General features: G+C 38.2%; 1 protein-coding gene and 3 pseudogenes across 1 annotated transcript; all 4 read right to left on the reverse strand.

Moving 5' to 3' along the window:
- Positions 1–5,756: 5,756 nt before the first annotated feature.
- LOC106509254 (olfactory receptor 1J4-like) lies at positions 5,757–6,682 on the reverse strand (annotated as a pseudogene).
- A 3,508-nt stretch (positions 6,683–10,190) lies between these two features.
- LOC146407239 (olfactory receptor 1J4-like) lies at positions 10,191–10,970 on the reverse strand (annotated as a pseudogene).
- A 6,404-nt stretch (positions 10,971–17,374) lies between these two features.
- LOC146407240 (olfactory receptor 1J4-like) lies at positions 17,375–19,137 on the reverse strand (annotated as a pseudogene).
- A 738-nt stretch (positions 19,138–19,875) lies between these two features.
- On the reverse strand, positions 19,876–20,817 carry LOC106509256 (olfactory receptor 1J4-like). The gene has a single exon (XM_021082262.2). The coding sequence runs from the start codon at positions 20,815–20,817 to the stop codon at positions 19,876–19,878; it is 942 nt and encodes a 313-aa protein (XP_020937921.1).
- Between the last annotated feature and the right edge of the window lie 7,042 nt (positions 20,818–27,859).

A 27,859-nucleotide genomic window follows, 5' to 3' on the forward strand; every position in this document is an offset into this window, starting at 1 on the left:
TTTGAGAGAAGACCAATATGTTAATGACCTTGACTGTGGTGGTAGCTTCACAAGTGTGTGCACATGTCCAAACTCCTCAAATTACATATATTAAATATGTGCAGTTTTGTGAATATCAATTAAACCTCAAAAGCTGTTTTAAAAAAAGCAAGAAAAGACCACATCCAGTCACCCACACAACTCACAAAGCATACACACACAGAAACTTCATTACACACACTAAGAATCTCATGTGCTCCAACCCCAAACACAAATAACATAAAAAGATGGAAGATGCAACAGCAACCCTACCACACACACATGTACTGCAGATTTCCAAACTTCATGGTCTAGTATTAGCATTGTACAATAGGGCTTTCCACAAGGATCTAAATACTCTATAGTTGTGTTATCCAATATAGCAGACCCAGTCTCCTGTGGCTACTGGAGACTTGAAATAAAGATAGGGAAACTGAAGAACCCACATGATAATTTCAGGTCATTTTAATTAATTTTAATGTTAAGGCCACTTGAGGCTGATGCAATATGTGGGTCAGTTTGTGAATCACTCACTAAAAAGACAGGGTTATACAGGAAGCATAAACACACATTTTACCTCCCTCTTCTTCCTAGTCCTCACATCAACACACACAACTTACCCAAGGGATGGTTCCCCACCTTGCTCCAATATGTGCTAGACCAGGCCACTACATGAGGAGTCATCTCTTATGCCTCCATGGCCTGAGGACATTTAGCACTTCCATGGCTGTTTACATGAAGGAGAAAAATGAGTGGGGACCAAGACCCCAGGGAACACACCACAAATTTTCTGGTTACAGAAGAAGACAAGTGAGATAATTGCCCAATTTCTCAGCTTCCTCTGGAGATGGATCCAGTTCAGGGACCAAAGGGACTGAACTACAGGAGTCCCAGAAGATGACTCTAATATCAGTGACACATTGGTCTTCCCTCTGCCTGCTCATGAGGCGGAGAGGCCATGAACACCCTCGAACTTTGAAGAACCTAAGATGGAATCTGCTACTAAATCCACTGCAGAAAGGACCAAACAGAGTAGGACCACACCACTGACCCTGAAGTCTGTTGGAGCTCAAATCCCATCACCATCATTTATTCCATCCATATGAAACCACAAAAGACCCACAAAATCAAAGCCATCTTGAGCAAAATGGACAAAACTATAGGCATCACACTTCCCAACTGCGAACTATACTTCAAACCTTTAGAAATCAACACAATATATTAGTGTCTTTAAAGTGCACATATTAGGAGTTCCCGTCGTGGCGCAGTGGTTAACTAATCTGACTAGGAACCATGAGGTTGTGGGTTCGGTCCCTGCCCTTGCTTAGTGGGTTAAGGATCCGGTGTTGCCGTGAGCTGTGGTGTAGGTTGCAGACATGGCTCGGATCCCGTGTTGCTGTGGCTCTTGCATAGGCCTGGGGCTACAGCTCCGATTTGACCCCTAGCCTGGGAACCTCCATATGCTGCAGGAGTGGCCCAAGAAATAGCAAAAAGACAAAAAAAAAAGTGCACATATTAAAAAATGGAACAGAATATGGAGTCCAGAAAGAAACCTACACATATATGATCAACTGATCTTTGACCAGGGAGCCAAAAACACACAAAGGGGAAAGGTGAGTCTCTTCAATAAATGGTGCTGGGATACTGGATATGCACACACAAATGCATGAAAATGAATCCCCAACAGTGTAAACAACTGTCTGTGGGGACAAAAATCTTTGCCACATTTGTTGGCAACATGGCCATAAGGGAGCCAGTCAGGGGCATCTCACAGTTCACAGATATGTTCCAACAATGTCTGGATCAAGAAGGTGTTATGTTCTATGAAATGTCAGAAGGACAAGGATAAATATCATGGCATCTCACATATAATTGGAGACTAAAAATAAAAAAGAATAAACAAAATAAAGTGAAAACAGACTCATAAACACAGAGAAGAAACCAATGATTTCCAGAGGAGAAAGTATCTGGAGGAAAGGGATGAAATAGGAGATGTGGATGAAGAGGTAAAAATTTCCATTCATAAAAGAAAGAAACCTTGGGATGTAATATATAGCATTAGGAATATGATGAATAATAATGTAAATGCTTATGGGGACAGAAAGTTACTAGATTCATGATTGTGGTGATCATTTCATAACGTGTGAAAATGTCAAATCAACATATTGTACACCTGAAACTAACATAGTATTGTTGGCAAACTAAATTTCACACAGTGACTGGACAGGGACTTGAGCCCTGGACCCTCAAATTAAAAGACTTATAATCTACTGACTTAGCCACCCAGGCCCTACAAATTATATTTCAATAAAGAATTTAGTATAACAGCTTGGTGCTATAATAGTCCATGAACTAACGTTCATAATGCTGAAAATTTTTATGAACATTTGGGTCCTAGGCTAGGGGCTTTACCAATGTTTCTTAATACTAAACATCTTACTTACATTTGCAGATTTTTTTCAAAAATTGCACAGCTTTATTAATAATTTGTGTTATTTGGAGTTCCCATTGTGGCTCAGCAGGTTACAAATCTGATTAGTATCCAGGAGGATGCAGGTTCAAACTCTGGCCTCACTCATTGGGTTAAGGATCCCATGTTGCCGCAGGCTGCATTGCAGGCAACAAATGTGGCTTGGATCCCCTGTTGTTGTGGTTGTGGTGTCAGCTGGCAGCTGCAGCTCTAATTATACCCCTAGCCTTGGGAATTCTATATGCCACAGTTGCAGCCATAAAAAGAAACATTTTTTCCAATTACTAGTGATATTATCATTGATCAATTGTTTAAGATGGTGTTTGCCAGATTCTATACAGTAACTTGCTATTTTAAAATTTGAAATTAAGTATCACTTGGTACATATTTTGAGACTATACAACCAAAACACTTTTTTAAATAAAATTTCACCCACTATATCAAACATCCATTGATGATTCGTACATGGAAAAAACTATTGCAAATGTGGGGGCCACATGGTGATTTTCTAATTTGATCATTTCCTCTATGTTGATTAGCTGTAGTCTCCTACAGGAAGGATCTTCCCCTTACTCCATATTCATTCATTTTTTCATTGATGTATTTCTATCATCACAGACTCATGAATTCATATTTATTCTCTAAGTTGTAAGACTTTACTGATGCTATTCATTTTGAAGCTCCTATTATTCCAGATTTGGCCAATGGGGGCCCTGTCTTACTGGTTTCTATGTCCCCTTGATTCAGTGAGTACTTTTTTATTTTCAAGCTCAGTAATATTTCCCTGGTCTTGTTGTGTCCTGGCCCCAGCCCTAGAATCAGCCATTTTTTAAGTCACTTCGGTTCCTGTTAGAAGACACTGATATTCAAAAGTCAAATTTGGCATTATGTGTGTTTGTTCATTACAAGGCTTCTAAGTGATCTCAGAGAATACAGCCAGGAAACATATATCAAGGAAACAAGGATGTAGAAACTAGAAACAGGCAGACTAAAGGAATGTTACCCATAGGAAATGGGTCTGAAGTGGGGCAGAAAGAATGGTAGATGGGAATCAGACAGATGTTGCTATTTAATTTTAGTGGATTTATACACATTGCAACACTTGAGTTCAAGCTGGTGCCTTCAATTCTAGTTTGACACCGTTGTGTTCTATCTAGCCTCTCTTTCTCCATGTACAACATAACTTTCCCCCATTCAGGAGTCATTCTCTATTCCAGGGCAAGTTTACTTATTCACTAAATCTTTGAATACATGTAATTTCAGAATCTTGAACTGAAACCACTGTTAATAACAAAATAACTTTGGCTCAAAAATTTTTCTTACCAAAAAATGTGATTACAGTTTTTTTAGTTATTATGAGAGGGTTTGTATACAAAATTTGGTGTTTAATAATGACTTAATTAATTTATTTTCCTCTTGAGTCTGATTATGACATTAACTCAAAATATATTTAGGCTCATTTTTTTGTTTTATTCTACTTGCCTTATATCTCATCACCTTCTTTTTATTTTTTAGTAGGTAAAAGGTAACATAGTCAAAACACTACAAATATACTAATCTCAACATTTTTCTGTCCTATTCCCACCCCAACCCCTGTATGTAATCAGTTTCATTAGTTTCAAATTTGTTCCTTATGTGTTTCTTGCTCAATGGGATGGCACATATATATATTGTTTCCCCTTCTTTTTCACACAGGAAGTAGTGTGGTATAGATGCTCTTTTATGCAATGCTTTTTTCCATTTAATAATATATCATGGAAAACCTTCCATATTAATTTATAGGTATCTTTGCCATAATTTTTTCATAGCTGTGAAGTACTCAAATGCATTGTCTCTATAGTTTACTTTTAAAGCCCTAGATTAAATAGCAGTGATGAATGTAGTAAATACCAGCTACTTGTATACCTCAAATGGTTAAAATGGTAAATATCATGTTGGGTAGGACATTATGCCATAATAAAAAAATAAGGAAAAGCAAGTCAAAATCTCTATTTAGAGCACAGAAAAAAATAACAAAATAATAATGAATGATTAAGGAATTAATGGAGGGGATATGGAATAACAAAATATATATCTTATTGATCAAAAAGGATGCAGGAAAATGAGAATAAATATGAAATCAGATGTCTTAAGTAGAAAACATATAGAAATGTAGAAAACAGAAATTCAAATACATTGTGATTATATTGGATGTTAATATGTCAAATTTTCCAGAAATACAATGATGGTCAACCTACATAAAGAGAAAAAAACCCTGGAGTTTCCACTGTGGCTCAGCAGTTAACAAACCTGATGGGCATCCATGAGGATGCAGGTTCAATCCCTGGACTTACTCAGTGGGTTAAGGATCAAGTGTTGCTGTAAGCTGTGGTGTAGGTTGTAGATGTGGCTCTGATCCTGCATTGCTGTGGCTGTGGCATAGGCTGGCATCTACAGTTCCAATTGGACCCCTAGCCTGGGAACCAACATGTGCCATGGATGTGGCCCTAAAAACAGAGAAAGACAAAAAAAGACCAAAACCCAACTTTACACTGCAAAGAACTAACGCTTTAAAGATATAAGGACATAAGAAATTTTAATTGTGGAAAAGAAATAATGTAAACACTAACTAAAAGAAAGCTGTATATCTAAACTAATATCAGAGGAAGTAAATGAGATGTGAGGGTAGGAGCCATGTCTAAAGAGAAATTTCCCCTAAAGTATAAACACAATGATGTGCTGTTCAATGAATAAGAAAAGGCTCCCTATCATAGGAGAGCATTACTTTTCAGGATTATCCAATTTCCATGGTGTAATTATGCCCATTGTGGCTGATTTCAATCCACCAGCTTGGTGTCATTGACTTTGGAGTTGAAAAGAGATGTTCACAATCAGCCTGAAGCCACTGCAAGCCAATTTCAGCACATCTTACAGAGAAGAATCAGTCCACAAGGAGCAGAACATGATGCTAAATCAGTATATTCTCAATAACATAGTATAAAAAATACATAAGAAAAAATGACATATCTAAAAGGAGAAAAAGAAAAAACCACAATCATAATTGTGTGACATATTTTGCATATGATTTTTCTCATATAAGATGATGAAAAAGCAGAAAAATAAAGTAACATTAACAATGAAAGAAAAAACTGGGCCTTACTGACATATTAACACTGTGTGTGATTGTTGAATGCATATTCATTTGAAGTTACAGAGTTGACAACAATATGATAATTTTAGAAGATAACCTCACTGTGCTCATGACTACAATGTGAGGATTTATTGATTGTCACTTCAAGAAGCTAGGCATATTGACAAATATCTCTAAGGACTCTTTTGTGTCTCTGTTCCTGAGGCTGTAGATGAATTGGTTCAGCACAGGAGTGACTATTGCATATACGATGGAAGCAGTTATGAATTGGTCATTGGAGTCCCATGATGAGGAGAAATATAAACACCATCAAGTGTCCTACAGTATAAAGACACGGCAAAGAGATGGAAGCCAGAGGTGGAACAAACATTAAAGAGTCTCCTGGTGGAAAAGACACTCAAAACTGTGGGCCCTGTGTGAATATAGGAGCCCAAGATACTAAAACAAGGCAGGATGAAAAGTGTTCCTCCCACAGGAAAGATGACCAGCTCATTGAGGGAGGTGTCTGAACAGCTCAACTTAAGGAGGGCAAGGAGGTCACAGAAGAAGTGGGGTATGGTATTGTCCACACAGAAGGACAATTGGACCAAGAGGAGGGTGTGCAACAGGGCATGGATACAACAGAGGAACCAGGACCCAGATATTAATGAGACACACAGTTCCTGCCTCATGATGGTGCTGTAGTGGAGAGACTGACAAAATAGTCACATACCTGTCATAAGCCATCACTGTGAGAAGGAAATTATCAGGAAAACAAAAAGTGTGAAAAAAATATATCTTGGAAATGCAACCTGCATAGGGAATGGATTGTTGCTGAGTCTGCATGTTCACCAGCATCTTTGGAATGGTGACATTTGAAATGGAGACATCTGTGAAGGCCAAGAGATGAGGAAGGAGTACATGGGTTTATGGAGGTGAGGGTCCAACCTGATGAGGAGGATGATGAGCAGGTGGTCAGGTATATGACCAGGAACAGGGCAAAGAACATGCCCTGCTGCTCTGGCCAGATGGGGGAGCCCCAGGAGAAAGAACTGAGACACACTGCCCTTGTTCTCCCTACTCATGCTGTTCTTGCATCAGCTGGGAGTTGGCAAAGTGGGAAATGTCAATGGACATGCCATAAGATTATAGTCATGTCCTCTGTTCTATGAAAAGTCTTAATTTTTGCTACTCTCCCTTTATTTCTTTTAATTGTTGGTGAATGCATCAGTCTTTCCAATTCTGGCTCCAACAATACATCAAACCCTCACATTGATGAAGTCTTTTCCCAAAGAAGCCAATGGACATTCATTCTTTATTCAATAAAAAATTAAGGAACAACTGCTTTGTCCCATATTGAGTACACAGGAGTCAACAGAACTGAGAAGGCTCTGGGTTCAAGTTTGCAACTTTTCATCCTGCCAGGCTCAAATCTCTGTAATTTGCTCTGATGAAAATGGGAAAAAAGGTAAGAGGTGTCAATTATTCCTTTCCTCTTAAAAAGGATATGAAACTCCTTACATTTGAAGAGAGTTACTGAAACTCTGTCATGGGCTTTGAATATAGTTCGCTGCAGCCTACAGGTTTTGAGTCACTTAAAATCCCCTATTTTGAAAATGTCCAATCCAGACTTGCAATCCAATGTCAATAGTTCCAGGCACTGTTTCAAGTGTTATACACACACTTTTCAAATTAAATCTTCACAGTGGTCCAAATAAATATTCCTTTCTTGTCTTTTTGTCTTTTTAGAGCCTCACCAGTCACATATGAAACTTCCCAGGCTAGGGATTGAATCAGAGCTGTAGCTGCCAGCCTATGCCATGGCCACAGCAATTTGGGATCCAAGCCAAATGTGTGACCCACACCAGAGCTCACAGCAATGCCAGATCCATAATGTATTGAGCAGGGCCATCGATTGAACCCACGACTTCATGGAAACTAGTTGGATTCATTAACCATGAATGGAACTCCTTAACCACTGAGCCATGACGGGAACTACCCAAATAAATATTATTTTACACATTTTAACCATAACAAAACAGAAGTATACTTTATATAAATGTGCAAAGATACACACAAGTAACTGCAACAGGTGGAATCACAGCACAGAAAACCATCAAATGTAGGTTACTAACCTAATACTGCATTGCAAAGATAAGCACTTGGGACTTTGCTAAAAATAAACAATAGAATCTTAACTGAATGTTGTAGCTTTGGAAGGCAAGAAGCCAAGACATGGAAGCAAACTTAATGTCTTTCAACAGATAAATGATAAAGGTGATGTGGTACACATGTTTAATAGAATAGCACTCAACCCTATAAAGAATGAAATAATGCCACCTGTAGCAACATGGATGTAGCTAGAGATTATCATACTAAATGAAGTAAACCAGACAGAAAAAAAATGTCATGTGATATTGCTCATATGTGGTATCTAAAAAAATGATACAATTGAATTTATACACAAAACAGAAAAAGACTCACAGACATAGAAACAAACTTATAGTTACCCAAAGGAGAAAGGGGGAGGTACAAATTAGGAGTTTGGCATTAACATAACACACTGCTATATATGAAATAGAGTAGCTAACAAGTACCAACTGCATAAAATGTGGAAATAAACTGAATATTTTATAATAACATAAAAGGAAGAACAAACTGATATATATATATAGTATATAACATTTTAAATTGAAATCACTTTGTTCTACGCTTGAAACTAACACATCATTGTAAGTTAACTATACTTGAAATTAATTAATTCATGTATCAATTAAAATTTAATCATCAATGTCCAATAGATGACCATAATAAGACTTAAATTTAAATATATATACTTTAAAAATCTGTAAAAAGTGAAATGTAATAATAATATAACACATTAAAAAAACAAAATTTAAGCACACTTACTTATATACACAAAGGCATTTGATGCTTTGAAGACCACAATTTGAATGTGCATTGTGGGTAATGTCATATTTAGGCTTATGAAAAAATAAATGGACAAGAAGGGAAAGAGATTGATTCAATAACAATGACCATTTATTTTGGGGGGGTTAATTTTTATTTATTTATTTATTTATTTATTTACTTATTTATTTATTTATGTTCATTGTTATTTCCCAATATAATTTTTTTCCACTGTACATTATAGTGAGTCACATACAGATACATGTATACATTGTTTTTTTTTAATAATGTTTTTTATTTTTTCCATTATAGTTGGTATACCATGTTTGGTCAATTTTCTACTGCACAGCAAAGGTGACACAGTCACACATACATGTACACATTCTTTTTTTCTCATATTATCATGCTCCATCACAAGTCACAAAACATAGTTCCTGAGGCTATACAGCAGGATCACATTGCTTACCCATTCCAAAAGCAAAAGTTTACATATATTAACTCCAAATTCCCAGTCGCTGCCACTCTCTCCCCCTTCCCCTTGACAACCACAAGTCTGTTCTCCAAGTCCATGATATTCTTTGTTGTGGAAAGGTTCATTTGTGCCAGATATTAGATTACAGATATGAGTGATATCATATGGTATTTTTCTTTCTCTTTCTGACTTACTTCACTTAGTATGAGAGTCTCTAGTTCCATCCATGCTGCTGTAAATGACATTATTTTGTTCTTTTTATGGCTGAGTAGTATTCCACTGTGTATACATATAAAACATCTTCTTAATACAATCATCTGTTGATGGACATTTAGGTTGTATCGTGTCTTGGCTACTGTGAATTGTGCTGCAATGAACATGCAGGTGCATGTCTTTTTCAAGGAAAGTTTTGTTGGGATATATGCCCAAGAGTGGGATTGCTGAGTCATATGGTAATTCTATGTATTAGTTTTCTAAGGTAGCTCCATACTGTTCCCCACAGTGGTTGTACCAGCTTCCATTCCCACCAACAGTGCTAGAGGTTTCCCCCATCTCCACACCTGCTCCAGGATTTGTTATTTGTGGACTTATTAACGATGGCCATTCTGATGGGTGTGAGATGGTACCTCGGAAGATTTGATTAGCATTTCTCTAATAATCAGTGACGTCAAGCATTGTTTCAAGTTCTTGTTGGCCATCTATATATCTTCTTTGGAGAAATGTCTATTCAGGTCTTTTGCCCAGGTTTCTATTGGGTTGCTGGCTTTTTTGCTGTTGAGTTGTATCAGTTGCTTACGTATTTTTGAGATTAAGCCTTTGTCAGTTACATCATTTGAAACTATTTCTCCCATTCTGTAAGTTGTCTTTTTGTGTCCTTTTTGGTTTTCTTTGCTGTGCAAAAGCTTCTCAGTTTGATTAGGTCCCATGGGTTTATTTTTGCTTTTATTTCTGTTGCTTTGGGAAACTCACCTGAGAAAACATTTGTAAGGTTGGTGCAGAGAATATTTTGCCTATGTTCTCTTATAGGAGTTTCATGATGTCTTGTATTTCATTTAAGTCTTTAAGAAATTTTGTTTATTTTTGCATATTGTGTGAAGGTAAATAAAAATGACCATGCAATGGACAGTTAGGAAAAGTGCTAGAGACAAGGGTGACCAAGATAAATTCCTAAGGATTTTCTAACAAGGGGAGTGAGTGGAATAAGAACATGGTTAGGTGAATTTCACTTTTTTTCTCTCAAAAAAGTTATATTTTTTGAAAAGTATCCCCAGAGCCAATGTCATATCTCTGTTTCTCAGGCTACAGATGAAAGGATTCAGTATGGGGGTGACCAGTGTGCAAAGCACAAAAGCAATGAGATACTTGTCATGGGACTGGCCTGATGAGGAGGAAAGGTACATGGCCATAATTGCTCCATAGAATAGAGATCCCACAGAGAGGTGGGTGCCACAGCTGGACAAGGCTTTGAAAATCCCTTTAGTTGAGGGGACACTCAGGATGGAGTCCCCAATGGGCCACAGTAGACCAGGATGTCACTCAATGGAAAAATGACAGCTGCAGCTCCAGAAGTGAATACAACCAGCTCATTAAGAGAGGTGTCTCAGCAGGACAGCTTACGCAGGACAACAAGGTCACAGAAGAAGTGGGGGATGATGTTGTCAGCACAGAAGGACAGTTAAGCCGGGAGGAGGGTTTGGGTCAGGGTATCGGCATAAAACAGGAGCCAGAATCCAGACAGCAGATAAATACACCTCTTCCCTCATGATGATGGCATATTACAGAGGGTGACAAATAGCCACATATCTGTAATAGGCCATCAATGCAAGGAGAAGGTTAATACCAACAAAAAATAATAAAATATATGTCTATGTTATATACCCTGCATAGGAGATGGATTGATCCTGAGTCTGCATGTTTATCAGCATCTTAGAGACAGTGACAGATGAAAAGGAGACATCCATGAGGGCCAGGTGGCTGAGGAAGAAGTACATGGGGGTGTGGAAGTGGGGTCCAGCCTGATGAGCAGGATGATGAACAGGTTCCCCAGCACTGTGGTCAGGTACATGCCCAGGAATGGGGCAAAGAAGACCCCTGATGTTCTGGCCAGATGGGGAGCCCCAGGAGGAGGAACTCAGACATGCCACCCTGGTTCTCCCTCCTCATGCTCCTCTCCTGTCTTCTGGGGAAGAAGTTGAGTGGGAAATATCAGAGACATTGAAGTTCCAGTTGTGGCCACAATGCTACATCCCTCACTTTCTCATGGAGAAAAAGAATAAATGACTGCATTTCTTTCATGACCTAGTGTTGCCAAAGCAAGTGACACAACCTCAACATTCGCCATGATTACTTTAAATGAAAACCAGCAAGTTCATTTTTTTTCTTTTTATCAACCATGTTTGTGACACTAAGCTACTAATTGGACCTAGAGGGATAAATATGACATACAGGACCTCTTCGCTCAGGAGACTAATCCTCGAGGGCACACCTGACCATGGACTAACTAAATGAATCTGAAGATAGATTCCCTGATTGATTTTGGTCCCACCATTTTCTCACTGTAGACTTGGGGTGCTAAATCTCTATTGGCCTCATGTTGTCCCTCTGTAACTTGAGGATGCCAATGTCACACCTTCACAGAGTTAACAAAAAAGATTTTATGCCATTAGGCATTAATACCAAAGAACACTTTACTGCATAAAATAAACACCATAAATTGCATGCATTATTTTTGAGAGTATTTGTATACCATCCACAAACTATCAAGTTCAAGAATTTAATAATACAGTATTATCAGGTGGTCAGCATAAAGCACTAAGAAGTCGACCTAAAATTCATGTTAACTTGTCTGAGTCTCACACTCCTCAGGTGAGTTTCTGAGCTCATATCCTATCACTGTGCTAAGTTCCCCACTTGAACTTGTCTTAATGCATATTTATCTTCTTGCCAAGAAATAAACCTTATTTCAGGGCATGTATCTCCATCTATCTCCATCTACAACTGATCCTCCAAGGTGGTTGAAATCTGGATATTCATGTTTAGGAAGACACTTGAGATCTGAGATGGGGTCTGAGAGATACTGAAGAATTGGGGTGTCTCTTAGAAGTCAGTGACCAGACTGACCAGCACTATTTCCCAATATTGATCTGTACACTGATAATAATGGAAACTTAATGAACACAATGACAGACAAATACATTTTTCCATGATAGCCTCACAGAACTTTTCAAGAGTCCTAGAAGCGATGCTATTAAAACGTCACTTTTGGGAGTTCCCATTGTAGTTCAGTGGATTAAGAATCAGGATCGCATCCATGAAGATACTGGTTTGAACCTTGGCCTCAGAGGGCTAAGATTACAGTGATGCCTTCAGCTCTGGTGTAGATTGCAGACAGGGCTTGGATCTGGCATTGCTGTGGATGTGGTGTAGGCCAGCAGCTGCAGCTCTTTTTTGAACCCTAGCCTGGGAACTGCCATATGCCACAGGTGCAGCCCTAAAAAAATGAAAAAATTGAAAAAAATATAAAACTGTACTATCGACATACTCAGAAGGAGTAGGAAATGAGCATGACCATAGACTTAGTAACAGCTGAAGTCAAGTTTCTTTCTCACACTTTTAGATATATACTGGAAACTTTCCTTCTGTGACTCTACTATTCCTCCCAATCTTTAGTTAGACAAATAGGCAGGACCTTAAGAAGAAATATTGGGGGATTTAAAGGAGTCCTACTGCTCAGATAACTGTACACACTCATACTTGCAGACCTTGAGTTTGTCAATGGTTTTCATATGCCTTCAATTGCATTAAGTCCAACATCCTTTATTTCTGGCCAGGAAGTATAAAACAGTGTTTTTCCCTGTATTTTACCAAGGGGAGTAGTGAAATCACTTAAAGCATCTCACATAATTATTGCATAGTGGAAGCTTGTCTAAAACATTGATTTTCGGATCATTTTTCACTACAAACCACCCACTCGTTTCTTTTTATGGGGAGTAGAGAGCCTAAGGTGAAATGTTAAAAGTGAAGAAGTTAATGTTAAAATATGCCTGGCAGAGGAATCTGACATTAACACTGAGTAGGAATCTGTCAACAGACAAAACTTTAGGCATCACACTTCCTGATTGCAAACTATAATTCAAATCTTTAGAACTCTATACAGTATGTTACTGACATAAAAACAGACATATAAAAATAATGAAACAGAATATAGAGCCCAGAGAGAATCTCTCACATATATGATCAACTGATCTTTGACAATAGAGCTAAAAACACACAATGGAGAAAGATGAGTCTCTTCAAAAAATGGTACTGGGAAGCTGGATATCCACACACAAAAAAATGAAAGTGAATCCCCAACAGTGAAAACAATGGTCTGTGCCATCCTGTCCTGGGGAATTAAATTGGCAACAATGTGGTCATAAGCGAGTGCATCCCACAGTTCACAGCCAGGTTCCAACAACATGGATGGATCCAGCAGCTATTACGCTTTGTGAAATAAGGCAAAGAGACAAAGGTATATATCATGGTATCTCACTTATATCTGGAGTCAAAAAATCAAAAAACAAATCAACAAATCCAAATGAAAACAGACTCATATACATACAGAGAAGAAACCAGTGTTTGTTAGAGGGAACAGTGTTTGGGGGAGAGGGATGAAATAGGTGATGTGGATGAAGAGGAACAAAAGAAACCATCATGATTGAATATACACCATAAATAATATGATTAATAATACTGTAAAAGCATATAGAGACAGTTATTGGATTCAAAATTGTGATTATTTTAAATCTATGAAAATTACAAATCATCACATAATATACCTGAAATTAACATAATATTATTTCCAAACAATATTTCCAACAGCACCTGGATGGGGGCTTGAACCTGGACACTCACATTAAAAGTTTGATGCTCTACGGTCTGAGCTACACAGTTCCTGCAAATTATAATTCAATGAAGAAGGTAGTAAAAAAGCTTAGTGCTGGAATTGTCCTCAAACAATCATTCATAATGCTGAATATTTTTATGAACTTTTGGGTCCTAGGCTAAGGGCTTTACCCATGTTTCCTAGTTAATACCAAACATCAGCCTTATATATATTTTTTTTCAAAAAATCACAAAATTTTCATTAGGAATTTGTGTTCTTCAGAGATCCATTTGTGGTTCAGTGGATTATGAACCCTGGCTAGTATCCCCAGCCTTGTTCATTGGGTTAACTTTCCAGCATTGCCACAGATTATATTGTAGTCCACAGATGAGGCTAGGATCCCTTGCTAGTGTCACTTTAGTGTAGGCTGGTAGCTACAGTTTCCATTCTACCTCTAGCCGAGGAACTTCTTTATGCCACAGATGTGGCCCTAAAAAGAAAAAAAAATCCAATTACTAGTGATTTTATCCTTTATCAATTGCTTAAGGTGGTGTTTGCCAGGTTCTCTACAGTAACTTACCATTTTAACCTTTGTAATAAACTAAGTATCATTTGGTTGCTATTTTGAGACTATATAACCAATACACCTTTCTTAATACAACTTCATCCACTGTATCTAACATCCATTGATGACCCCTATATTGAATGTACTATAGTAAAGGTGGTGGCCACATGGTGATTTTCTAATTTGATCATTACCTCTATGTTTATTAGTTGTATTCTCTAAAGGAAGGAAATTCCTCTTACTCCACATTCTTTTTTTATTGACTTATTTATAACATTATGGACTCACGAGTTCTTATTTATTCTCTGAGTTGTAACCCATTACTAATATTATTCATTTTGAAGCTCTAATTATTCCAGATTTGGCCAGTGGGAGCCCCATCAAGCTGGCTCCTGTGTCCCCATGATTCACTGAGTAATTTCCATTTTCAAGCTCAGCAAAATTTCCCTGGCCTTGACATGTCCGCCCCAGCCCTAGAACAAGCCATTTTTCTGGGTAACATTGGTTTCCCTTAGAGGAGACTAATATTCATGCACATTTGGCATTATGTGTGTTTGTTCATTACAAGAATTCTAAGTCATCTCAGAGAATATAGCCAGGAAACATATATAGAAAAATCACAGTATGTATAAACTAGAAGCAAGAAAACTAAAGAGATGCTTATCCTTAGCAGATGAGTCAGGAGTGGGAAAGAAAGAATGGGGGATGGGAACCGGACAGATGTTGATGTATAATTTCAAACTGTTAACACACATTACAACACATGAGTTCAAGCCTGTAGCTTCAATTCTAGTTTGAACCAAAGAGTTCTTTCTAGCCTTTCTTTTTCCATGTACATAGCACCTTTCCCCAATTCAGGGGTTATTCTCTTTTCCAGGACAAGGGTACTTATTTACTAAATCTTTGACTATATGTAATTTCAGAATCTTAAATGCAAACCACTGTTAATGATGAACAAACTTCAGCTCAAAAAATTTGCTTACCAAAAAATGTGCTTACCATTTTTAGTTGCTGTGAGAGTAGTGTATAGAGAAAATTCAGTGTTCAAAAACAACTTAATTACTTTATTTTCCCATTAGTCTGATTATGTTATTAATTGAAACAGAGCTATGCTAATTTTTTGTTCTGTTCTATATTTTTAATTTCCATCACCTTCTTTTTATTTTTTATTAGGTAAAAGAGAACACAGTGAAAACTATACAAATAAATGGACTCATCTCCCCATCTTTTCTATCCAATTCCCACCCCATGCCCTATAGGTAAGCAATCTAATTAGTTTCAAATTGATTCCTCATGTGTTACTTCTTCTCAATGGGAAGATACAGGTATATATTATTTTCCCTTCTTTCTCACATAAAAAGTAGTATGCTATACATGCTCTTTTATGCATTGCTTTTTTTCCATTTAATATAACTTGGAAATCCTTCCATATTGATTCATAGCTATATTTGCCATTATTTTTTCATAGCTGTGAAGTACTCAAATGCATTGATATTCCATAGTTTTGAAGCCCTAGAAGAAAATAGCAGTGATGAATGTATTAAATGCCACCTAAATGTATACCTCAAATGGTTAAAATGGCAAATTTCATGTTGTGTAGTACATTATACCACAAAAAAAAATTAAGAAAAAGCAAGTCATAATCTCTACATAAATCACAGAGAAGAAGAATAAAATAATAATAATAAATGATAAGTTAATGTTGAGGATATAGAGTGACAAATTATAAAGGGAAGCAAGAATAAATACAAAATCAGATGTCTCAATTAGAAAACATATAGAAACATGGAAAACATAAATTCAAATACATTCTGAAACTTTCCACAGAAAAGAAAATCATGGACTTGGAGAACAGACTTGTGGTTGCCTGGGGGGAGGAGGAGGGAGTAGGAGGAATTGGGAGCTTGGGGTTAAGGGATGTAAACTATTTCTTTTAGAATTGATTAACAATGAGATCTTGCTGTGTAGCAGTGAGAACTATGTCTAGATATTTACAATGCAGCACAATGGGAGAAAAAATTTATGTACACATGTATGTGTAACTGGGTTCCCATGCTGTACAGTGTGGGAAAAAAGTGTGGTGGGGAAATAACAATAAAAAATAAACTAAAAAAAAAATCAAATACATTCTGATTATATGAGATGTTAATAGATCAAATTCTTCAGAAATACAATGATTGTCAACTTACATAAAAAGAGCAAAACCCAAGTTTACACAGCAAATAACTAACACTTTCCAGATATATGGACATAAGAAAGTTTAAACTGTTGTGGAAAAGAAATACATGTAAACACTAACTAAAAGAAAGTTGGTATATCTAAACACATATCAGAGGAAGTAAATGAGATGTGAGGGTAGGAGACATGCTGAAGAGAAATCACCCTTCAACTATAAATGCAGTGGTGTTCTCTTGAGTGAATAAGAAAAGGCTCCCTGTCATAGGAGAGGATGATGTTGTAGCATTTGCCAATTTCCATAGTGTTTTTAATCCCATCATGGCTAACTTCAGTTCACCAGCAAGGTGTCATTGACTTTGGAGTTAAAAAGAGATGTTCCCAACCAGCTTGAAGCCAATGCAAGCCAATTTCAGTACATCTTATTGAAAGGAACCACTCTACAAGGAGCAGAACATGATGCTGAGTTGGTATGTTCTCAATAACAATGCATAAAAATATTTAAGCAGAAACTTATATATCTAAAAGGAGAGAAAGATAAAACCCCTATCATAATTATGTGACATATTTTGTATAGGATTTTTCACATATAGTTAGATGAAGAAGAAGAAAAAATTAAAGATCAAGAATATTTAACAATGCAAGTCACAGACTGGAACTTATTGACATATTATCACTATATATGATGGCTGAATGCATTTCATTTAAATTTACAGAGTTGCCAAACTTGTGATAATTTTAGGAGATAATCTTATGGTGCTTATGGCTACAACATGAGGATTTACTGATTGTCACTTCAAGAAGTTAGCCCTATTGACAAATATTTCTAAGGCCTGTTTTATATTTCTGTTCCTGAGGCTGTAGATGAAGGGGTTCAGCATGGGAGTAACTACTGCATACACAACAGAAGCAGTTATGTCTTTGTCATTGGAGTCCCAAGATGAGGAGAACAAGAAAACACTAGCAAGGGTCCTGTAGTATAAACACCACAAAGAGATGAAAGATACAGGTGGAACAAACTTTAAAGAGTCTCTTGGTGGAAGAGACCCACAGAACTTGTCCCAATATGAATATATGAGCCCAAGATGCTAAACAATGGCAGGAAGAAAAGTGTTCCTTCCACAGTAAAGATGACAAGCTCATTGAGGGAGGGTCTGAATAGCTCAACTTCAGGAGGGCAGTGAGGTCATAGGAGAAGTGGAAGATGGTTTTGTCAGCACAGAAAGACAGTTGGACAAAGGTGAGACTGTGCAACAGGGTGTGGATACAACAGAGGAACAAGGACCCAGCTACTAAAAACACATACAATTCCTGCCTCATGATGGTGCTGTAGTGGAGAGGCTTACAAATGTTCACTTACATGTCATAAGCCATCACTGTGAGAAGGAAATTGTCAAGGCTCCAATAATATATCAATCACTCACATTAAGCAAGTCTTTTTCCAAATAAACCAATGGACTTTCATTCTTCATTCAATAAATAGTTATTGAACAACTGCTTTGTCCCATATTGAGTACAAAAGTGTCAAAAAGAACTGAGAAGTCTCTCTGTTCAAGTTCATATCTTTATATCAAGCAAGGGTCAAACCTCTGTAATTTGCTAAGATGAAAATGGGAAAAGGGCACAAAGTAAGAGGCACATCTTAAAAAGGATATGAAGCTCCTTACATTTGAAGAGAATTATTGAAGCTATGTCATGGGCTTTCAGTGTAATTTGCTTCACCCTACCTGTTTTGAGTCCCTTAGAATCCCCTGTTATAAAAAATGTCCAATCCAAGCATCCAAGTCAATATTGATAACTTGAGGCACTCTTCCAAGGGTTTAAAACACACTTTATTTTTTTTTCTTTTTTGTCTTTCGTCTTGTCCTTTTAGCAACACACCCACAGGATGTGGAGGTTCCCTGGCTAGGTGTCTAATAAGAGCTATTGCTATAGGCCTATGCCTGAGCCACAACAATGCCAGATCTGAGCCACATCCAGGACCTACACCACAGCTCATGGCAATGCTGGACCCTTAACCCACTGAGTGAGGCCAGGGATCAAACCTGCAACCTCATGGCTCCTAGTCAGATTCATTTCCACTGTGCCATGATGGGAACTCCTATATTCACTTTCAAATTAAATCTTTCCAGTAGCTCAAACAAATATTCTTATGAACATTTTAAACGTAAGAAAACAAAACTAAACATTATTTAAATGTGCAAAGATACACACAATTAAGTGCAACAGGTAGAATCACTACATAGAAAATGATCAGTTATACTTTTATTAACTTGATACTGCATTGAAAAGGTAAACATTTTGGAGTTTCCTAAAAGTAAACAATACAATCATAACTGAATGTTTGTAGATTTGGAAGCCAAGAAGCCGAGACATGGAAGCAACATTAATATCCTACAACAGATAAATGATAGAGAAGTGGTACATGTATTTAATAGAATAGGCACTCAGTCAAATAAAGAATGAAATAATGCCATTTGTGGCCACATGGATGGGGCTAGAGATTATCATAGTAAATGAAGTAAACTAGACAGAAAAAAAAAACATACATCATATCATACTGCTTATATTTGGTATCTAAGAAAAAATGATCCAAATGAACTTATACACAAAACAGTATTAGACACACAGACATAGAAAACAAGCTTACTGTTACCAAAAGGGGAAAGGGCAGAGGTACAACTCAGGGACTTGGGGTTTACTTATACACACTTCTATGCGTAAAATAGGTACTAACAGGTACCAATTGTATAGAATGTGGAACTATACTCAATATTTTCTAATAATATATAAGGGAAAAAACTGAAAAATATATGTAGTATATAACATATTTAAAACTGAAATCACTTCGCTCTACACTTACAACTAACACAACATTGTTTGGCAAATACACTTCAAATTAATAAATTAATGAAGTAAATACTTGAAAACTAAGGACAAATAGATGATCATAAGAATGCTTAAATATATATATACTTTAAAAAGCTGTAAAATAGCCAAAAGTAATAATAATATAACACACTAAAAAAACAAAATTTAAACACACTTACATAAATACACAAAGGTGTTTGATGATTTGAAGATGAAAATTTGAATGTGTCTGATGGGTAATGACATATTTAGGGTTATGGAGGAATAAAGGGACAATCAATGTGACCTAAGTGAGAGAGATTGATCAAATAACAATGAAAATTTTAAGGACAGTGAGGAAAAATGCTAGACACATGGGTGCTCAAAACACAGTTTTTAAGGAAAGGGTAGTGAATGAAGTAAGAATGTGATTAGGTGATTTTCACTTGACAAAAATGTGGATATTTCTGAAAAGAATCCCAAGAGCCAATGTCATGTCTCTGTTCCTCAGGCTGTAGATGAAAGGGTTCAGCATGGGGGTGACCACTGTGTACATCACAGAAGCTATGATGTCCTTATCATGGGACTGGCCTGATGAGGAGGAAAGGTACAGGGCAATCATTGTTCCATAGAACATAGACACTACAGAGAGGTGGGAGCCACAGGTGGACCAGGCTTTGCAGAGCCTTTTAGTAGAGGGGACCCTCAGGAGGGAGAACCCAATACGACCACAAGAGACCAGGATGCCACTCAATGGAAAAATAACAACAGCAGACCCTGCAGTGAATATGACCAGCTCACTGAGAGAGGTGTCTGAGCAGGACAGCTTAAGCAGGGCATCAAGGTCACAGAAGAAATGGGGGATGATGTTGTCAGCACAGAAGGACAGTTGAGCCAGGAGAAGAGTGTGGGTCAGGGCATAGGCACAGGAGAGGAGCCAGGATCCAGCCAACAGACACAGACACAGCTCCTCCCTCATAATTATTGTGTAGTGTAGAGGGTGACAAATGGCCACATACCTGTCATAGGCCATCACTACAAGAAGAAAGTTATCTGTGCAGCCAAAAAATATGAAAAAGTATGTTTGTGTTAAACACCCTGCATAGGGAATGGATTGATCCTGAGTCTGCATGTCCATCAGCATCTTAGGGACAGTGACTGAGGAAAAGGAGACATCCGTGAGGGCCAAGTGGCTGAGGAAGAAGTACATGGGGGTGTGGAGGTGAGGGTCCAGCCTGATGAGCAGGATGATGAGTAGGTTACCCAGCACCGTGGTCAGGTACATGCCCAGGAACAGGGCAAAGTACAAGCCCTGCTGCTCTGGCACAATGGGGAGCCCCAGGAGTTGGAAGTTGGACATGCTGCTCTGGTTCTCTCTCTTCATGCTCCTCTCCTGTCTGCTGGGGAAGGAGGTGAGTGGGAAATGTCAGAGACATTGAATTCAGGATTTTGGCCACCACACTTGGTCTCTCAGCTTCTAGTGGAGAACAAGGATAAATGTCTTCATTTCTTTTATCACCTAGTGTTGCCAAAGCAAGTGACACACCTTCCATATTCACCATGATTCCTTTTGAGGAAAACCAGGAAATTCATTTTTTTTTTGTAATCAACCATGTTTCTGACACTAATCTTCTAATTGAATATAGAAGGGTATATACAACAAAGAGGACATCTCTCATGAGACTATCCCTCAAACACACACCAGACCAAGGACTAACTATGATGGGAAGTTGAAGCCACGTTCTCTGTTATGATTATGGTCCTACCACTTTCTCACTCTAGGACTTGGGATGCTAAATCACTCTTGGCCTCATGTTGTCCCTGGATAATGTGAGGATGCAAACATCACAATTTCAGAGAGGTTAAAAAAAGGATTCTAATTCATTAGGCATTAATATCTAAGAACACGTTCCTGCATAAAATAACACCAAAATTGCATACATTATTTTTATGAGAGAATCTGTACAGCCCCACCAAAAGTATCAAGTTCAGGAATTTAATAAAATAGTATTATGAGGTGGTCACCTTAACGCACCAAGAAGCTGACCTAAAACTTATGTTAAGTTATCTGAGCTCTTACACACTTCAGGTGAATTTCTGAGCTCATATCATATCACTGGGGTAATTTCCATACTCGAACTTGTCTTATGCATTTTTACCTTCTTGCCAAGAAATAATCCTTACTTCAGTGCATGGACCTCCATCTATTTCCATTTACATCTGATCCTCCAAGTTGGCACAGATCTGGATATTCATCATTAGGAAGACACCTGATATCTATGATGGGGTCTGAGAGCTGAGAGATCCTGAAGGATTTAGGGTGTCTCTTAGAAGTCAGTTTCCTGATTGACCAGCACTATTTCCAAATATTGATCTTCACACTTAAAATGAACACAATGGTAGACAAATACATTTTTCAATCATTGCCTCACTGAACTTTTCAAGAGTCCTAGGAGGGAGGTGCTATTAAAATTCACCATTTAGAGTTCTCACTGTAGCTCAGTGGGTTAAGAACCCAAATCATATCAATGAGGATACTGGTTTGAACCCTTGCCTCATTTAGTGGGCTAGGAATACAGCATTGCCATGAGCTCTGGTGTAGGTTGCAGAGAGGGCTAGATCTGGTGTGGCTGTGGCTGTGGTGTAGACCAGCAGCTTCAGCTCTGATTCAAGCCCTAGCCCGGGAACTGCCATATGCAGACTTAAAAAATTTAAAAAATACAAAACTTACCTATCAACATACTCAGAAGGAGTAGGAAATGACCATGATAATAGAGTTAGTAACAGCTCTAGTCACATTTCTCTCTGATGCTTTTAAATACATACTGGAAACTTTGATCCTATGACTCTATTCTTCCTCCCTCTCTTTAGTTAGGCAAGTAGGCAAGACCTTAAGAAGTATTTTGGGATTTGAAGAAGCCCTTCTCCTGAGATAACTGCCCAAACTCATAATCCTGCCAACCTTTAGTTTGCCTATGGTTTTCATGTGGCTTCAAGATCATTCAAACTATCACTGTTTATTTCTGTCTGGGGGGCAGAGAACAGTGTTTTTTTCCTTTCATTTTACAAAAAGGAGTAGTTAAATCACTTAACCATTCTCACATAGATTGCATAGTGGAAGCTGGTCTCAAACATTGATATTTACCATCATTTTTCACTACAGACAATCCACCCAATTCTTTTTATGGGGGGATAGAGAGGCAAAGGTGAAATGTTAAAAGTGAAAAGGTAAATGTTAAAATATGCCTTGGAGAGGAAATTGACATTAACACTATATAAGAATCTGTCAGCAGATGCTTGTTCCAGACCAAGGAGTTGCTTGGGGTTGTTAACTGACTCAGTTCACAGGGTATAAGGAGGGAACAGGCACTTGACCCTCCTGCCAAGCACAGGCTTCTCACTGAAAACTGCAGGGTCAGACTTAGCCCAGGATCTCACAGATATCCTGCAGGAGAACAAGAGCTCCTAATGACACCCAGGAGCTGCAATGTGAACAGAAGGGAAAAATACATGGGTTGTACATTGATTCCATCAGCCCAGTGTGTCAAGAGGTGGATGAGAAACTGCTCAATAGTGAAGAGGAGACAGTATGTGACCTAGAGGTGGTGCACTGAGACAGATCTTATGGATGGGCTTTATTTTCCTGTTTTCATACAAAAAAAAAATTTCCCCTGCTCAATTAGGACATGGAGAGTCATGGTATTGGGTCTCCATGAGGCTACAATTTGCTAAGGGCTTATGATATGCCTTGCTTTTTAAGCACCCTACGGACAAGATCTGTCAGCAATTAGCATGATCCCATGTAAGAGCACTGGATGCTGAGAATCACCTCAGCCAAACCCGAGGCAACTAAGCTATTAATTGTGGAAAGGATAAAGTCTGAGTGTCAAAGAATGTGATTCCAGATGTGAGTCTTTCATTTCTAAATGGATTGAACAAAATAGAAGCCAAGTGTCAAAAATATTGGGCTTCCAAGGGCCCTGCTGGAGGAATCAAATCACAGAAAAATGTTTGCCAATAACTCTGAAATTTATGTTTCCTATGGAGGTGACTCTGTAGCTTTCAGTTTCAGGCAGGTGGAGAGTAAATAAATGTGAGATATCACATACTCATTCTCACACACACAGAGATATTTATCTCTTCTGTGTGAATAAAGTCAAGGTGTGGGTTTGTTACACAAAAGAACTAATATACTATTACAGACACATACTTGCTAAATGGATGTTCATAGATTCCTCTGCCTTATATGCTCACTAGGTAAATACAGAGTGTGAGTAAGCTTCACACAAATCTTTGCAAACTCTCAAGCAAAATACACATGTACAACACAGCAACACACTCAGAACTGTCAAGCATCCTAGACCCAAGGCATTGTCTTTACAAGAAGTCCTTCATATTGGGATCACAAGCAGTGCACAATCTCTTACACATGACATACAAGCAGCAGATACAAGTGGAATAAGCACACACTGAGGAAATGTCCAGGCTACCCTGACCTCTGTATATCCTAGTGTGTCATTCAGTGTGTTTGTCAGTTATAACAACACAAATACATACAACTTCTCTGATAGTCACATTTACACACAGACAAACATGCATGACTGGGGATGTTTCTAGGCTCTTGAGCTATACCTGGGCTCTGAGTTCAAACACCTTCTGCATCATTCTGTTACCTGAATCCTCACTTTCTGTCCAGAAGACCCAGAATCCAATGAAAGAGAGCAAACTTTGGTGGCCTGAGGACCATACAGACTCTCTTGTCAGTTCTCCAGCTTCAAAATGATGCACAAGGTGATCTCCTTCTCTCCATCATAAAGAGACCCCACAGGGAATCTACCTCAGTCCCTGACTAGAGAAGCAGTCCACTGGGGCAACTGCCCAACTCCCTCCTAGCCTCTCATGAAGGAGGATGATTAGGGTCCACAGGGGCTGAGCTGCATCTGGTTTCACAGGAGAACATGTCCCTGATATGAGTGGTACCCTGGACTTCTGGCCAAGTCTTCAATGATAAGCAGGAATTTCCCCATTGCCTATGGACTGTGCATCATGAGCACAGCTCTTCCCAAGGGTGGTGTATGGCTCAGGCAGTGGAAGTGTCTCTGCAGGTTCCCCAACACCAACACAAGCTTTCATTAGAACACAAAGCCCCTTAAAATGTGCATGTCTCCCCACTCACCTGGAAGGTTTTGTGGGATACAATCTATGCCTTGTTCAGGGGAAGGGGGGTTGAATAGAAAACTCTGGGAAAAAAGACTCTGGGTTCTTCAGCTACTAAGAAAGCACTCTAGAGCAATTTATCAAAGACCAACGAGACTCAGTTAATTCAAAATGGAAATAATACTCATAGTCTTTCTGTAACATTGAAGGAAGGTTAAATGAGCAACTAATGAAAGCTTACTAAATGTTAAGGTTTATTGTCAATGTCTTTGTATCACTAGAGACCAGTTACGGCTCACAACAGGCAAATGTGAGTGGTAACTCTTGAATGAATTCATCTGTTCATCCATTCACTCATCCCCATAAATAATTAAGATTCCCACAAATGTAATACTGATATATTCTCTAGAGACATAACACATAACATAAACAGAAATCCCTCTGTTTGAGCATACATCCAAACTGGAGATGGCACAGATAAAAAAAAAGTTGAGGCAAAATGAATGGCATGTAAATGCTGACAACTGCTATGGAATGATGAAAATCATGCATGGCGCTAGGGAGACTCAAGAAGTTAAAAAAAAAATACCCCAGTGCTACAGGATTCTTTTCCAAAGAAACCCAGGCACCCCTTCAATCAAGTCGCTCCAGGTCTGTAAACTTGTTTACCACCACATCCCTATTAGACTTGCTAAAATTGAAAAGAATGCTACTGTCAGTGTCACCCAAGATATGACAGAACTGGAACACTCAAAATAAAGTCTAACAAAATTTTAAAAAGATAAACAGAAACATTAAATATTAAAAATAATTAAAAATTTTACAATAATAGAATAATTATTTTTTAAAATGTACATGGATACGAGAGGCTTGGTATATCCATACAATGGAGTACTACACAGCAATAAAAAGAATGAACTACTGGTACAAAGTACAACATGAATGCATCTCAAAATGTTACACTCAGTGAAAGAAGACAGCAAGAAAAGAATACACATTCTATGATTCCATTGATACAAGCTTCTAGGACATGCAAACTAATCCATGTGACAGAGGCAGAATAGTGTTTCACCTTAGGACATATGGGAGGAGCAAAGAGAGGGCAAGAGGGTAGACATCAGGGAAATTCCTGATCTTGATAACTGTGGTGATAATTTCATGGGTATGTATATATGTTGAAATGGGTCAGATGGTATAATTTATTTTAACTTTTTAAAATTTAAAGTATATTGTGATTTACAATGTTTCACCAATTTTCTGCAGTAGAGCAAAGTAACACTCTGTGTGTGTGTGTGTGTGTGTAACAAACTTTCTTATATTATCTTCCATCATGGTCTATCCAAAGGGAATGGATAAAGTTCACTGTGCTATACAGTGAGGAACCCATTGCTTATCCATTTTAAATGCAATAGTTTGTATCTACTTAGCCCAAACTCCCCATCCATTCCACTCCTCTCTCCTCCTCCTTGGCAACCACAAGGCTCTTCTTTGAGTCTGCTTCTGTTGTGTAAATAGGTTCATTCCTGCTATATTTTATATTTCACATATAAATATACTATGTTGGTTATTCTTACTTGTTTCACTTCCTATGAAACTATCTAGTTGCTTCATGTTGCTGCAAATGTCATTACAGCACTCTTTTCCATGGCTGAGTAGAATTCCTTTCTCTATATGTATCACAGCTGCTGTATCCATTCATCTCCTGATGGACCCCTAGGTTATTTCCAAGTATTGGCTAATGTGAACAATGCTTCCGAGAATATAGGGGTGCATGCATATTTTTGTATTGTAGGTTTTCCTGGATATATGCCCAGGAGTGTGATGGCTAGATGATATGGTAGTTCTATATTCAGTTTTCTGAATAAAATGGTATACTTTAACCATATGAAGTTTATTGTATGTCATTTATACCTCCAACACTCTGGGTGTTTTTAAAGAAACAATAACAAAATCAAGTATTGCCATGTTATTCCTCTATGGAATCCCTTCCATAGGGTTCCCAAAGCAGACTGAGAATGAAAAACTCAACTATAGTTGATAATTTTGTATGTCAACCTGGCTAGATACAGTGCCCAGATATTTGGTCAAACACACATCTAGATATTTCCATATCATTATCTTTATGGATGAGATTAAAACAGTAATCTTCAGACACTAAGTAAAGCAGACTGTCCTCCATAATGAGGGTGCTCATTATCCAATCAGTTAAGGACCTCAAGAAAAGGAATTACTTCCCACAAAGAAGAGGCACTACTGACAGCAGCCTACCTTCAGACTCAAACTGCAACTTTTCCCTAAGCTTCCAGACTGCCACCCAACCCTTCAGATTTTACCCTTGCTAGCTTCCACAATTATGTTACTCAATTCTTTAAAATAAATCTTTTTTGGATGTCCTGTAGTATATGGAAGTTCCCATGCCAGGAATCATCAGACCCACAGTAGCCTCCTACACCACAGCTGTGTTAATGGGATACCTTAACCCACTGCAGAGACAACACCAATCCTATAATGCCACAACAGGAACTCCATTAATCTCTTTCTCTCTCTCTCACACACACACACACACACACACACACACACACACACACACACACATCCTATTGTTTCTACTTCTCTGGAGAATCCTGACTAATACACCTACTATGACCTTCAGTGCCCTAACAATCTGGTCCTCTGATATCTCTGAAATAATCACCCACCATCCCTCCCTTACTTAGTCCTGTCCAGGAACAGAGGCGCAATCAATGTCCCTAGGATAAGCCAGGCACCATCTCCCCTCAGAGTATTTATAGGTACTAATCTCGATGCTTTTGCCCAGGAAGACCCATGGCTCACTTCCCTATCATCATTAGCATCTTTGAATGTTACCTTCCCAATTAGCTCTACCTAGACCACATGATGTTAAATTATGAACTCCACACCAGCATTCTCCCCCTACCTTTTTTTTTTATTTTCCCACTGTACAGCAAGGGGGTCAGGTTATCCTTACATGTATACATTACAATTACATTTTTCCCCCACCCTTTCTTCTGTTGCAACATGAGTATCTAGATATAGTTCTCAATGCTACTCAGCAGGATCTCCTTGTAAATCTATTCTAAGTTGTGTCTGATAAGCCCAAGCTCCTGATCCCTCCCACTCCCTCCCTCTCCCATCAGGCAGCCACAAGTCTCTTCTCCAAGTCCATGATTTTCTTTTCTGTGGAGATGTTCATTTGTGCTGGATATTAGATCCCAGTTATAAGTGATATCATATGGTATTTGTCTTTG

The sequence above is a fragment of the Sus scrofa genome, chromosome 1, assembly GCF_054392235.1.
Source record: "Sus scrofa isolate SSC_HxYL_T2T_F1_AM1 chromosome 1, Sscrofa_HxYL_maternal_Yorkshire_Landrace_v2.0, whole genome shotgun sequence".
Taxonomy (NCBI): Eukaryota; Metazoa; Chordata; class Mammalia; order Artiodactyla; family Suidae; genus Sus; species Sus scrofa.

Excerpts from the sequence above, each read along its gene's own strand:
- LOC106509256 (XM_021082262.2), bottom strand. The coding sequence starts at position 20,817 with ATGAAGAGAGAGAACCAGAGCAGCATGTCCAACTTCCAACTCCTGGGG.